Source organism: Arachis hypogaea, chromosome 3, assembly GCF_003086295.3.
Source record: "Arachis hypogaea cultivar Tifrunner chromosome 3, arahy.Tifrunner.gnm2.J5K5, whole genome shotgun sequence".
In the NCBI taxonomy this organism is placed as follows: domain Eukaryota; kingdom Viridiplantae; phylum Streptophyta; class Magnoliopsida; order Fabales; family Fabaceae; genus Arachis; species Arachis hypogaea.
In genome coordinates, this window is record NC_092038.1 from 21272213 (window position 1) to 21288286 (window position 16074).

A 16074-nucleotide genomic window follows, 5' to 3' on the forward strand; every position below is an offset into this window, starting at 1 on the left:
ATTATATTTTTAATACCATTTTCATCGTTTAGTTTTCTTTACTAATAGCCCCACAAATTTTCATTTTGTTTTGTTTTTGTAATCCTTTGCTGGCTCCCCCCGCCCCAGCTTTCCATTTTTTTTTTTGGTTGTTTTTGTACGTGGTTTTCGGTAATTATTTGTTTTTCTTTATAAGTAATTCTATTTAATCGGCTTTCATATTATAGAAATATTCAAATATATTTTTAAAGGTGCATAATATAATAATACGTAAACTACTAAAATAAATCTCACTTTTGATAAGGATACAAATATTTTTAAAATATTATAAAATATGATAAAAATAATATTATTATTTTATAAGTGTTAAACCATTTTCTATTTTAAGTATTTGATTTAAAATTTTATAAAAATATTTAAATAAATATTTAAAAAATATACACAAAAAATAGAATAAAAATTTGATCTCTAGAATTTTTTATTTTTCAGAATATTTTTGGTCATTAATAAAAAATTACAAAAAATTTAGTTAGCGTAAAATCACCAAATTTTAAAAATAAAATTGTCTCACTTTTCTAATCAAGTTTGCAATTTTAAGAATATATATGTAATGTTGTGTGCTTTATCATATTTTAAAATATTTTAGAGACATTTTTATCGTTAATTAATAGAAATAGAAGATATTTTTATCAGTATTTTAAAAAATTTGGAACGATTTTGGTAGTTTACCCATAATGGATAAAATAATTTTGGAAAGAAAAAAAATAGTTCACAAATTATTGGTTAATTTTTGATAAATTAAGAACTAATCTGTTACAAATCTAAACTCTATTTAACCGTTTGTTGTGACTAATAAATTGCTGGCTAATACAAGGGAGAACAAGATAATAGAGGAAATAATAATAATAAAAAAAATAAGTTAAAGCTAAGTTAACATATCAGCACAAGGTAATATTCTTCCAGACAATGCTAAATGCATAGGAACCAAAGACAAAAGAATGAGAAAAAATTCTAAAAAAAAAAATTTCTATTCTTCATTAGTCTAACACAATACGAATAACTCCTTAAAATTTGTCTCTTTCCAAGACACTTTAAGTTTCATGTGTGCGATCTGTTTTGACTTTGAATTTTTTTCGATGACTAACAACTCACTAGTTCCTGAAAAGGAAGTGAGATACAACAGAATCAACCCAAAATAAAAGCACAAAAACTAAAAAAACACGCACTACAATTACATCAACAATAAAAAATACATAACACCTGTGTCTACCAATCTATGTACTTCTTCCCATTTCTTAAGCCATTTCTCTTTATAACGATCAATCTAACTTTTCAATATGTCCACATTTAGGACTTTTTCATTAAACACTGTCTCGTTTGTTATCCTTCACACACTCCATAGCATGGCAAAGAACAAGACTATCCACCTCACTTTTAATTTTTTTTGGCACATAATATGTTGAACAAAAATCAAAACAGTTCCTATAATCTTCTGGTCACACCCAAGACAACCCTTCTACAATCACATATGACATTGCTTTGAAAATAGCTCTTGACTCCTGAGTAGGAGATAAGAGCATAATTAGCGTTAACCCAAAAAAAAAAAAAAAATAGAGTGAATGTAATAGCCCGCAGAAAAACTAGTTTTGTAGTATGAGTCAAGTGAGGGAATCTCGGATAGGATTCTCCAACGATAGAGGACAGATATTCAAAAAGGATTATTCTCCACATATAAGTACTATTTTATACAAGTCATACAAGTTATTTATTCTCACACTATTTTTACATTTTTTTGTGTCTCTTTTTTTTCTTTTTCTTCTTCTTTTACCGTGTCTCAGGGGCGGAGCTTAGTTAAGACATGGGAGGGCCATGGCCTCCCAAACTTTTGATAAAAAAAATTAGTAATACTTTTTTCAAAAAATAAAAAATTAGTTCAATTGGTTCAAATATTTTGCTATGACTTAAAATACCAAAGTTCAATCTTCATCTCTTGCTTTTATTGCATAATAATTTTTAGTTTTAAATATTCAAAACATGTTGGATTTGGACTGAACTGAATGTATTCGCATTTCGCAACTCTCTATTCAATAAGCAACATTATCTCTACCTTTGATTTCAAATATAAAAAATTAGGTATTTTTTATTTATGTTATTTAATATTATTTTATATTTTACTGTTTATTTAATTTAATTTTTTATATGATAAAAAATATTAAAATATTCAATAAGTATTGATATTATTGTTTTTGTATAAATTGATAAAAAAATTCAATAAATATTATAAATTTTAATATTTGTAATTCTAACTTTTTTTTACATATTTTAGAGGATATATATTCAAATTTTTATATAAAATAATCATGAAAAATCAAAGAATTGATGCATTTTTTAAGAAGAAAGCTAATATTCAAGAAAGAGAACACATGTAGATAGTTCTTCTACTTTAATGAATCACGAAAAAAGTGAGATATAACCTCCAAAAGTTCAAAGAGTTGCATTTGATGAGTTTGACCTTAATTTTTTAGAACGAGACCATGGAAAACGGATTTAAATTTGGCAATATCACCCAAATCAGAGAGATGAGGTTAGACGAGTTTATCTTAAATGGGATTCATATCAAAAACATCTTGACAATTATTTTCTATATGCCCCCCAAAATTTTGTTTCAAGCTCCGCCACTGCCGTGTCTCTTCTTCTTTTTCGTAATTTTTCTCTCTCGTTATTGTTGTCATCAACACCACTTCTTACTTCTTTTTTTATTGAAATTTCTTCTCCTCTTTTCGTTTTCTCTTTTTCCTTCATCAAAATCACAAGAAGAAACGAAGAAACATTATTCAAGGTACTGTTTTACTGTTTTTCTAGATTTTTTTTAGATTGTCTCTGTCATGGGCCTCATCCTTAACCAGCAAAACATTAAAAGATTTCAAGAAGAAATATACTGTCTCCCTCCTATGTTTGGTGTATTTCTTAAATCTTTTGGGTGTATTTTTTAAATCCTTTGGTTGTACATCTGTAATCATTTGGATGTATTTCTGTAATCGTTTGGTTTATTTCTGTAACTGTTTGTGTGTATTTCTGTAATCCTTTGGATGTATTTCTGTAATCGTTTGGGTGTATTTTTGTAATCGTTCGGGTGTATTTCTGAAGTTCCATAATATTCAAAACAATTTCAAAGCTTGATTTCAGAAACCATGAAAATCGGAAAAAAAAATAGAAGGAGATCGAAGGCAAAAAGAGAACGCACGAAGGAGATCGAACAAATTTGACAAGAAACTCGAAAAAGAAAACGAAGATGAAACACGCGAAGATGGTTCAGTGATGCGCGTATTAGATTTGACCCAACTTGTAAGACTTGTAAAGCCAAAATGACTTGTATGTGTAGCACTCCTTATTCAAAAAACTACCCCAAGCTTTTCAAGGCATTTTACAAGACAGAATTTAAATATTTAATACTTACTTTTTTTTTTTAGTCAAAAAATATTTAATACTTACTTAAGTGAATAAGTAAATTAATTACTCAACCAAACCAAGTGGATTTTCCTCAAATTGAATCTAATATAACTTTTTCTACTAGCAGAAACCACGGGCAAATTTACAAATCCGAATGCAAGCAACCAAAAATCAAAGGTCCAAACTTTACTTATTCATGAAAATGGGCTAATTATATATACGAGTCCATATATCACTTTTCAAGTTCCATTAGGCCTGATTTCCTAACCCAAATCAAAATCTATTGTTAATAAATATAATGACAAAGGAAAATTGCATAAATAAAATGAAAGGGAAAGGTGGGTGGATCTAGCTCTAGGCACTACATGCTCACTTTTCAACTGACTCCCATTAATGTTAGTATTATAGTGGCTGGCCACAAAAGGTATTGTGCCACTTTTCCACTAAAACGAAGCAAGAAGAAACAAAAATGTGCGTAAAGGTTCTACATGTGTAGGTGATTAAGGAAAGAATACAACCACTTGTCCATAATTTTAATTTCACTGGATTTTGGTTGCATGAGTCCTACCACTTTTACACGAAACGCAATCAGATCTCTATTGTTAATTTTTATTATTATTAAAATATATATTGGTGATTTATAATTTTTTCAATTATTATGCTACTGCAAAAATCTTGATTACATGTTTATTGTAGGTTTGATTATTCTATTATAGCAGGTTTGAATATTTTGGTGGTTGGTTATTTAATTAGAAATATATATGATTCAATATGTATAAACATACATAAATAAATAATAACTGATTTGGTAATTGATTTTTAATATTTATATAATATTTTATTTTATTTTATTTTACTTTTTTTGTAACAATCATTTTCTGTTACAAAATTTTATGGATCAGTTTTATATTATTAAGTTGCACATAGATTCTATCTCTGAAATAGAAATATAAAAATGTAAACAATATAATTTATGAATACCAAAAATAGAAGAGTTTTTTATTTATGAAACAAAAAGTTTTGTATTTCTACCAAACAAATGAGTTTTTGTATATACTATCTCTATTTATATATTTTACTTTGATTTTTTTGTTTGTTACCTACAATTCTAAACCGATAAGTTAAAAACTAATCTGTCTCTAATCTGAATTCCGTTTAAGAGTGTGTCTCTTCTAATCCAAATTAGTTTACCTTTGAAAGTATATTATATAGCTAAGTTTAATACTCAAAATGGCATTTAAAATTTTACAATTTAGTCAATTTAATCTCAAAAGTTTCAATGTCTCATACTTATTCGTGATGCTCTTAAGATGAAATCATGGTGTCAAGAGAAAAGATAACAAAAGAACTCATGTGAATTATATAAAGATCATATTAACTAAACTCTGTTTTTTCAAAAACTATATCAATCATTAATGCAATCTAGTTTGTTAAGCGCTCTTCATATTACAAAGTTACATTTTAATTTCACCCCTATAATATATACAAACTGAATCCTTACATTATTAAATAGTGAAAATTATAGAGATATATATCAAATTAAAATACATTTAAAAAAGTAATTGATTAATTCCAAGTTCGGTTTGTAGGTAGCAAGTGGATCTTTCAAGAGAAAGAAAATCTGAAAGAGACTTGGATCAGTTGGCATGTGCAACATGACATCATTCCAAAATTCAAATATGTATTATTAAGTGTTAGTTCACTTTCACATGAATTTCTCCAAAAATGTCCTCTATTCATGGGACATCACTTCTTAATCAAGATTAATATTCCAAAATGAAAGAGGGTTCAAATCTTCTAGCATTTTCCTTCAAATAGGGATTTGAATACCATTTCCCAATTATTTTATTGGTTAGTAGCTTCTCCTTTAACACCATTTTTAAGGCAATAGAGTACCCAAGAAAATTATAACCTGAAGAGATGGGAGGTCTTTCTCCATAATGTTTGCCACTATTGGGAGATATCAATAAGGTGGCTGATATCTTTCAAAATAAACTTCAATGAGCTTAATAATTGATCAAATGAAATATTTCATTTATATTATTATTATTTGATCTGTTTGAAGCTTGACCCTTTATGGGAAGAAGTACAAGCAAAACAAGAGTTTACTATTGTAGTTTCAATCTAGTCCTTACTATCATCACCGGCATATTATACTAATTACTAAGCAAACCTCATTGTCCCTTTGACATAATCATGGGGCAAAAGAGAATTGATTATATAACACCATATACAGTCACACCGATTGGTGATTAATCAATTACATCATCAGTTAATCACTATTATTTTCTTTATAATCTTTTAACTTTCAATTGTTGTATTTGAATAGACATTCTTTTTCAATTGCCACTATTCAATCCAAATATACTTCCATAGGTGTAAGTGTAAAATGAAATGACAAATATACCGTCAAAAAATCATTTAGAAAACAAACTTATTTACGAAAAACTTTAAGGAAAAATTATGTACGAACTAATTTACCTGTATAATAATAGGAAAAAAAAAAGATAAATTCTTTTGATATCCGCAAAAACTTGGTGTTAAAGATCTGAAAAAATACCTTTTTTTTGGGTAGATTTGTTGTCCAAATCAAACTTTTCTTTTATAGATAATTCCATCCGGATATAATCTATTTTTATGGGTATATTTGTCATTTCACTCTCTAAGATGAACCAAAAAGATCCAAAAGGATCGATCATAAGACACTAGCACCAAGTACAAAGTCACTTCATTGGTGCCAAAGGTTGTTATCTGCTGAAGTTCAATGATTAATGTTGCCTTTCCTAAGAAATTTCTTCAACCAGAACTTGACCTGTAACTATAGTTATTTCGGAATAAATTTATACTTTTTATATTGAAATAATTTATACTTGACTTGAGACAAGATGATATCTCTGATGGCTAAATATGAAAGGTAGGGAACCACTTAATCCTTGCAATATCAACAAGTATAAAATAAGATTAAAAGTATGGCCTAATCTTCACTCAACAGCCTAATTTGACTTGAATAGTCATCAAATAATTCTTTCATAAAAAATAATTTTTCCATTTCTATGGATTCTAAGTTGCGGTTTTAAAAGATACAATTTACTAAAATAACAGACACGGAACAATAACAACTGAATCACATCTCTTTTATCCTGTTCTAAGTTCTAAACCGAACCACACACATTCGAGTCTTTTTACCAATAATTTGACTAACTTGGCCTAACTAAGATTCCACCAAATGGTAGCTATCCATAAACATTATGCAGTTGTCTGCGTATAAAATTGACGGCGAAGAACAATTAGATATAATTTCGTCAAACGGTATTCAACTATAAATTTCACATGAAAACACAAATGTGCTTTAGTTTTCACTTTCTAGTTAAAGATTAGAGTATTTGCAAATAACTAACTTCAGGTTGGTTCAGAATCAAGTATATACAAACAATAAATAGCTCAATCTTGGTGACCAACACAACAACTAGCTTCTAAGTTTTGGAATTAATGAATCAACAAGATCATATACCAAGATAATTAAGCATATTTAGCACTTAATACATTTCAGTAACATTGTCAAAGTTTCCAACTTTTCTAATTCTAATCTAGTTCCCTACTCTATACCTTCCCAAAAAGGGGAAAAAAAAAAGAACGAGAGAGAGAGAGAGAGAGATTAAGTGACTTTACCAAATGAACACCAACCTTCCATGATTTTGGAAAACCCCAATCTATGAATCTTCATGATCAAACCCCAAAATCCAATCATGACCAAATTGGAAACCCCAAAATATCAATCAACAGCAGCAGAGGCTTGTCCATCATAATTATTCCTCCTAACCAAAGCAAAATACCCCAAAACAGCACAAACAGCAGCAACAAGATTCCCTTCCTTCAAAAGAATCTTAACCACAAACCCAAAAATCTCCCTTGTAATCTTCCTACCTTCAACAACCAAAGTTCTTTTCGGCTTACCGAAGAAAGCAAGGAGCACCACTATAGTTATCCATGTCACAAGAATCGCAGGTACCATCACAACCAAAGCTGCAACCATTGAAAGGATCCCGAAAACTGTGCCAAGAATCACTGAGGTGTAGATTGCTGGCCACCCAGATGAGGATGAAGAAGATGATGATGAAGATTGAGCTTGGAGATTGTACCAAGAGAGCATGGATTTCAGAAAGTTCCATGAAGATGTTAAGAGGGTGCCATAAACAAGCAAGAAGAGACATGCCCATGTTCTTCTTTTGCTCATGATGTTGAGGAGGAAGATGTACGAGGAAGGTGGCTCCATGGATGAAGAATTTGGGGGTTGTTGTTGTTGTTCATCTTCTACTTTTGCCATAGACAAAACCCAGAGAAAGAACAGAACCAAACAGACAACTTTTCTTTTCTTTTTTCTTTTTTTTTTTAATAAAAAACCCCTTTTTCTTTCGTTATTCTTCTGTGGTTCTTTTCTGTGTCGCAATCTGGTCACTGCGCATGTCTGAATCTCCGGTTACCTTATACGTGTGTACTAAGATATTTTTAAGATTTAAGATTATCTATATATACACACATAGAATACAATAATAATATATCGATTCACACAAGAGTAAGTTTTATTTTTTGTTTTTACTATAGTGTACCTTCGGCTTTTTTACCCAAATAAATTACAAAAAGAAACTAATTTTACATGATTTCTCCGAACAAAAATGAAATACAAAAAATCCTTTCATAATATATATCGTTCTAAGAGAACTTTGTACCAAAAAATAACACTACAAAAAAATATTGTCCATTAAATTTATTAAATAAATTTGTCGATAATTAGTTTACAATTAGTCGATCAAGAATTGAGAGTATTATTGATACCAAAAATTATTTATCAGCAGATTTTTTTTATTTAACGCTAATTATCGGTAGATTTTTTGTCGGTATTTTCAATGAATTTGTTAAAACTGAGTTGATGATTACCGTTGAATTAATCGAACAGTAACTTTGGTGCCATTTCACAAGTTTAGGCGCCAAGTTATCGTCGGATTAATCGGATGGTAAATCTGACGGTAGTATTTTTTATATATTTTTTTAGCATAGCTAAGTCGCAAGTGGTAGTCAAATTAGAATTCTTGTTAACAAAATTGTCGGCAGAAATCTAAAATTAGCAGAAATTAACAAATTATTTTATTAAAAATAAATGGTCTGGATACAATAAAATGTCACAAAGGTAGAATACAGATCCCGATAATCGTCGTCGTCGTCGTCGTCGTGGTCCCCTTATTGAGGCGGCGGTAAGGGTGCTAACATCGGATCCCTACTAACAGCGTTGCCGCTGGAACTAGCAGTGCTGCTGCCTCCAACGTGCATCTAATGGTTGTACTGCTCCATCTACTCTCGCAACTGATCGAGCTGCTCCAACTTTTCCGTCAGGTATGAGCTGATGACAATGACTCCTCCCATGCGTGCAAGAAGGTTGTTGTACCTTTATTTAGACTGCTCCACTTGCTGGTGAAGCTTTTGCGCCAGCTTTTGCACCTCCTCCCTCAAGTCGACAACTTCTTGGGGATTGGTAGGACTGGTGGTAGAGGCAGAGAAAGCCGCCAACGCGGAGGAGCGGAGGCCACTGGCAAAGAACGACCCAATCCGAAGCAGCGATTCTTGTGGGGTTCAGAGGCGGTGTCCCGCCGAACCCTATCAGATCTACCATTGAGGTCTCAGAGCAGACTTCGTCCCCCACTAAGCGGCTGAGATTGCTGTGTTGCGGCCTCCAACCTCTGTGTGTAGCCCTCCTGTGTCACACATGTCGTGATTAGGATAATAGTTAAATAAATGACTTAAAACCAAATAAATTTGAAACTTAGGATTAATTTAAACTCATATAATGGGCCACTGACCGCTAGTTAGCAAATCCTTCCTTATTGGCCTTTAAAGTATGGATATACTTGAAGGTCTCCGCTAGTGTCGCCTCACGGTCTAACGACTTAGACTACAAATTAATATATCAACCAATAAAATAAATGAACAAATTAAACAACTAATTCAAGTAACTACTCAAAATATTAAACAATGACAAAAAACCTACCAGTCTGCTCTTCATCTTCATGAAGGTTGCCGACCCATCTGTATACTTCGACGACCTGGGTGAACCCCTGTTAGCGACGTTCTTTAGACAGCGACACTTAAACCCCTCATCATTAGCAAAATAGGTCTCCAGTTCCTTCTTGATGGATGGACGGATCTACGATGTTAGGTGGTCGCAACCCCGCCAAATGTCACTCATCATCTGCTGAAGTCGTTTGGCTGCCCAATGGTCGTATATCTTCCGGATAATGAGATTATGCTCCGCATCTCATAGGAATTTCAACTGCAAAAAGTGATTCACCATTACAAAAGTTAGTCGGAATAAGATACAATTCAAATACAGTTAATTAATTCAACATTATTAGATTCTTACCGCCCACTTCTGAAACCATCGATCTCCGGTCTCAGTCGAGATTTGCGTGTAGGTCAGCCATGGGTGGTCGTACATCGACTTAATGACGTCGATGATCTCCTGTGTGCAAGCGTTGGGGTTCGGTGCAAATCTTGTAAAGAAAAAGCATAACATTCACAAGCACATAGAAATGAATACTAAACTTAAGATTAACAAACATATAGAAACGCATAATAAACTTAAAAAATTGTATATACTCATGACTGCATGCCATTGGGCCAAATCCTCAGCCGAATGACGGGCGGTAGTAGAGGGACATCCTGCTGGTGGCACTGGAGATATCACCCACCGCGGTCTCTGTCATTGCTGGATCTGCAGAGGGTATAGCATAAGGAGACACATAGTTCGGGTTTGGGGCATGATGAATTACTAGTCTACTGGACCCGCCTGTGATGTCACAGGGATCGATGGGGTAGTTGAGGTAGAGGGTGATGACTGGACAGTCGTTAGGGATTCGGTGGAAGTCCGCCCTCTACCACGACCACGTGACCCACTCGACTTACCTCTTCTACCTGTCGTCACATCTGCACAGCGAATATATTACTCACGATAATCAGCGTATATTATTATTTACACAAATCCAATAAATCTCAATCCATAGCATCAATCAACACACAATCAAACAATTGATTCAAATTTCACTCAAAATCTTATAAAATTTCGTGAGAGTCTCCCCTAAAATTCGGATTCCTCTACTCTTCAAAGGTTCCATCGCTACCAAATATCTATCAACCCTTCTCAATCATTCGCAGGATAATCCATAAAAAAAAGCATGAGAGTCCTTTACTAAGACGATGAGACCCCACAGGTAAATACTTTCAAGTTCCAAATGATTATCTATTATCACCAAACAAATAAAAAAAGATAAGTAGGCAAATCAAGCCACAAGAAAGCATAATAGTATATTAATGGTATGAGAACTATGCTGACAATAATAAACAAACAAACTAATATACACTACTTCCAAAAACTCTGGCCCATCTTACGTATACACTCTTCTTTCAAATCAACACACCTTTACAACAATCCAAATCATAGTCCCCTCAACAGAAGTATACTTCCATATATCTAAAGCTAATTACATTGATGGAATTATAAAGCATACATTACAAGACCAATAGCATCAAGAGTAGATACAAAATGTCCAAGAAATATTTGCACTTTCATATATTCTATGATTCTTTGCCTTTAAGTTTTTTTAAATTGGCATTGCACTGCAATTACTGCTATTGCATAAAACTGAAGATGCAATGCAACAGATACACATTCAAAATAGCAATGTTGTGGCCAGATTCCATATTTCAACATACATTGGAAGCAAAATTCACTCACGAATGTGATGAAGATGAAAAATTATATGCAAAATTAATACAAAGTTGATGCACTGAATTAGGAATTGATAAGCGACAATTTCAAAACAAGGATTAATCCAGTTATGTCCAGTCACAACAAGCAACTATAAAGCATAATACAAACAAGTCCAGTAGTAAATTTTCAGCAAAAATGACCTTAACGCAGTGAATGAACGAAATTAAAATTATCCAAACAATTTCAGTATCAAAATTAATCAAAATCAACAGTAAAATAGTGACTCATTAATACAGTCAAGAATTTTCCAAACAATTCAGCATGGTGAATCAGCAAACAACTCAATAATTCAACACTTTTCAGCAATTTCAGAGCCTAATCTAACATATTCTAACCTATCCTAACCACCTAAATCCACTAAATCAAAAAATAAAATTAACTAAACTCTACTAACTAATTAATTAACTTGAAGTAATAGAATTTGAAAGAAACAGAGTTCAACAAAAAAATTTTGAATGCAGAACAAGTGAAAAGCGGAGAACATGGGTGGAGATGCTGTGGTGGCAGAAGCAGAAGCGACAGGAGCGTTTGTAGCAGCGGCAGCAGTGGTGTTTGCAGCAGCAGTAGCAGCATTCCAAACAGCGGCGGCGACGTTTGTAGTAGTGGCAGTGGCGGAGGTTAACAGAGATGAGAAGGTTAGAGAGAGTGTGTGTGGGAGGGTGAGTGGTTAAAGAGGGAGAGAAAGGTGAGAGGTAAGAGAGAGAAAGCAAATTCAAAATGAAGGGGGAGGGGTTCGCAATTTACTTTTAGGGTACGGTTACCGTCGAATTTACCGGCGGATATTTCCGACGGTAATGTGGATCACCTAAACACAACATTTCATTAAAAGTGTCTATCCTCAGAAAAATCCGACAGTAGCTCTGACGCTAAGTTTAGTGCCTATTTGGCTTGTCTTCCCGCCAAAGATTACTAGCGACGTTATTGTCGGAAGAGGTTATCCGTCGGTAATTATTTGGCATGACAAATTTTACAACAAAATCATCACTAAATTTGTGAGCAAAGTTAATACTAATGTCCAACGTTAAATTCAACGATATTTAACATTTTTCTTGTAGTGAAATCGTAGTAAAGCAGGACAATATATGAGTTAATTTTAAATTGAAATGGTACATAAATCATGATAGAATAGGATGTTTTATAAAAGTATATAAATTGTGGCACTATTATTATTTATTCACAAATCTAATACTGTTTATTAATACATAAATTATGATAGAATAGTAAACTTTTAAAGTTGTACATAAATTATGATTAATCACGCGCGTAAAACAATTTATATAAAAAAGGCCAAACACTTAATATCGATTTATGTAAAAATAACCAAAAACCTATCATATTAAATTTTATCGAATAAAAATTAAACAAATATAAAAATATATGTTATGAATAACATATTATAATTGCTTATAAACTAATATTTGAAAATATTTATCTTTCAGTAATTAATATCTCAAATATGTTAGACCATATTTATAAAATAAAAAAAGGTTTAATTATTCTGTTGGTCTTTATAGTTTTGCGAAATTTTTAATTAAATCTTTATATTTTTTTTCTTTTAATTAGGTCCCTACACCAATTTTTTTTTAAATTAGGTCTCTTTTAGCGGTAATTGGTTTAATTGTATAGTGACCCAACTAAAAAAAATGGGTGCAGGAACTCAAATAAAAAAAAAGTATAGAGATTCGATTAAAAAAAATTTGGTATAAGGACTCAATTAAAAAAAAATATAAAAATCTAATTAAAAATTTTACAAAACTATAGGACCAACAAAATAATTAAACCTAAAAAGATCATAAAATTCTTCTAATAACAATAACAACTTAGTATCATAGTAATATCTTTCTACAATAGTGTTCTTAATCCGAATAAAAATTAATACACTCAAAGACAATCCGATGATAATTAGTCTTATGAAAAATAATTAGACAAAGTATAATATATCTAAAATACTAGTTTTCGAGTAATTATAATATTTTTTTCTATTAATTGTATTATAATCGTTGTAATTCTCTAAAAAAATGCTGCTATTTTCCGATTTTTTTTGCAGTGAATTATTTTAATTTTATGTTTTTTAAATCAGTCTATATGATATTATAAATAGATTTTTATTTTTAAATTTTAAAAATATTATATTTTTATATCTACAAATATTTATGTCTCATTTATAGTATAAATAATATAGATATACATTTATTTTGTTTATCATGTAATACACTTGTTTCAGTTCCGCTATAAATAATATGTGTAATACGATATAAAACCATAATTTTTTCATAAATTATATATATATATATTAGTAAACAAAATATTTAATTTATTTATTTATAAAAATCATATATATATATATATATATATATATATATAATTTTTTGTATCAAATATATTACATGTTTTATTAGAAAGATTTTTATATTTTCAATTTAAACTTTGCATTATTGTTTAATATTTAATTATTATAAATTTATGAAAATTATTTTTTATTGAAATACTATTCATAAGTTATTTTTTTATGTTTTGTTTGATTTTTACTCTAAAATTTGATGCATAAGACTCTTGGTTATTTGTACCTATACCGTGACAGGGTATTCGGTGTTTGTCTTTTTGTATATAAATCATGTTAGGCTAGTGAATTTTATATATAATTTTAAAAGTCTACTATCTTATCACGATTTATGTGTTAATAGACATTATTAGATTTGTGAGTAAATAGTGGTAGGATATGACGATTTATATATTTTTGTAAACCACACTATTCTATCACGATTTATGTACAATTTTAGTTTAGAATTAACTTATGAATTTTTCCTCCTAAACAATTGCAGGAGTGTTTCTGCGTGCGCATCCATTGCAGAATTGGTAAAAAACTGCTAAGTTTTTAGAAATCCAATTTTATGCACCTAACTTTGAACATGTATAACTTTTTCGTTTTAGATGATTCTTTATTCGTTTTTCAAACAATATAAACTTTACGGACCCAATTTTTAATTAACATAGGATTTGCTAATTTATGATTCATAGGGGATTAAATAGTTTCTTATCTTATCAACTCAAAATTGGAGTAAAACCCAACAATTATCCAATGCTATATTGAACCTAAACCACCAAAATCACCAAAATCATTCAATACTCACACTAAAATGTGAATTCAAAAAGGGAAAGAAAAATGAGCACAAATAACAAAGTTTCTTACCACTTTGTTCAGATAGAATTGAAGAGGACTCCGAGACAAACGTGTGATCGCTGACGGCTCGTCAATCGAAGTTTCTTCCCCCCCACCACCATTCTGCACTCTCTCTGTAAGAAATGGAATAACCGCTTTAATAAAATAATAATTTTTTAACTGCCCGAAATATGTTCGAAAATATAGAAATAGTCTTTTGAAACTAAAAAGGTGAAATTTGAATTCAATGAATTTTTCTGAGTAGAAAAATGTATCTTTTACAGAAAACTTTTGTAAAAATGCGTATCGGCACTTAAGCCGGCAGTACCGGCACTTAAGTCGACAGTACCAGCTCTAACACTAAAAGGCTAAAATGCTAACGGGTTGAATCGGGCTCAAGTTGGGCATAAGCCCAACATATATAAATACAACTAATGAGCATTTCAGCTCATTTCTAGCCCTAAAACAGAAAGGGGCGCTGCTGAAGTGAGAAGAGTGGAGGTGAGCGTTTGCACTATTCACCTTCTTCTTCTTTTAGTCATAACTTGAGCTACGAGGCTCCGATTGATGAGCCGTTTACGGCCACGCGAAGCTCTCACTGAGCCCTTCATTTATAACAAAGCCTTTCTGGTAAGAACTTGCATCGCCTACTCCATTTTTCTGCCCTAAGTAATTCTACATTTTTATGTTTGGTTTTTGAGTAGATTTTGTGATTTTGTTTGTTTAGGGGTGATCTAGCATTGGAATATTGTTAGGTTTTGCTCCTAATCTCGTTGGGTAAGGTAAGGTCTCACTAAACCCTTGTGTTTAGTTATTTTTATGAATCCTAGGTTTGATGTTTGTATGTTATGTGATGTTATATTGAATTTTGGTGTTTGTTGGAGTTGGTTTGAGGCTTGTGGATCGAGCTTGGTGGCTTTGTTTTGGTGTTTGGTGCATTTTAGGAATCATCCAAGGTATGATTTCGGTTTTCTTTATGTAATATGTAATGTTTCTGGACACTTAGGCTAGTTGATTCTAATATAGGTTTGAATGATGTTGGTGCATGATTAGTTATATGTGAATTTATGTTTGATGATGAGGAGGATGATATAGAGTGTTAGAATATGTGAATTATGAATTATGATGATAATATGATGAGTATTGGTGTTGTTTGTAATTATGATGATTGATGAAGGATATTGTTGAATTATGATGTTGTTTTTGGTGAATGGCGTTGATTATTGAGATCTTGAGTTGGAAATTGTTAATTTTTGTTGAGGTATGGTGGAGACATTGAGTGAAATAGAGGTTGAGTTGATTAAAATGCAATGAAATGGTAAAGTGTAGTATGTGGTAGTATTTTGTGATGAATTGTGTATGTTATGGTTATGGAATTTGGAAGTTTGAGAACCTAGCAAATTTTTTGTAAAAACCAATTTTTGGTAAACTTTAACGGATCATAACTTGAGCCTCTATTTTCGAAATTGGTTGAAATTTGTCTTAAATTAAAGTTCATTTAAAGATCTTTAAATTGGTATAAAGTTTGATGAAAATGAATTTTTGTAGAGGAAGTTATGAACGTTTAAAGTTTGGTGTTTAAAACTGATTTCTGCAACTTTATAGAATTTCGCAATTCTGGAATGGCATGGGTCCCCGAGTGCCCCTATACAGGGGTGTGCATCTC

General features: G+C 31.3%; 1 protein-coding gene across 1 annotated transcript; it reads right to left on the bottom strand.

The window, feature by feature from the left end:
- Window positions 1-6811: 6811 nt before the first annotated feature.
- Window positions 6812-7931, bottom strand: LOC112789798 (uncharacterized). The gene has a single exon (XM_025831843.3). It carries the CDS (start codon window positions 7751-7753, stop codon window positions 7202-7204), a length of 552 nt encoding a protein of 183 aa, XP_025687628.1. The 5' UTR covers window positions 7754-7931; the 3' UTR covers window positions 6812-7201.
- Between the last annotated feature and the right edge of the window lie 8143 nt (window positions 7932-16074).

Excerpts from the sequence above, each read along its gene's own strand:
- LOC112789798 (XM_025831843.3), bottom strand. The coding sequence starts at position 7,753 with ATGGCAAAAGTAGAAGATGAACAACAACAACAACCCCCAAATTCTTCA.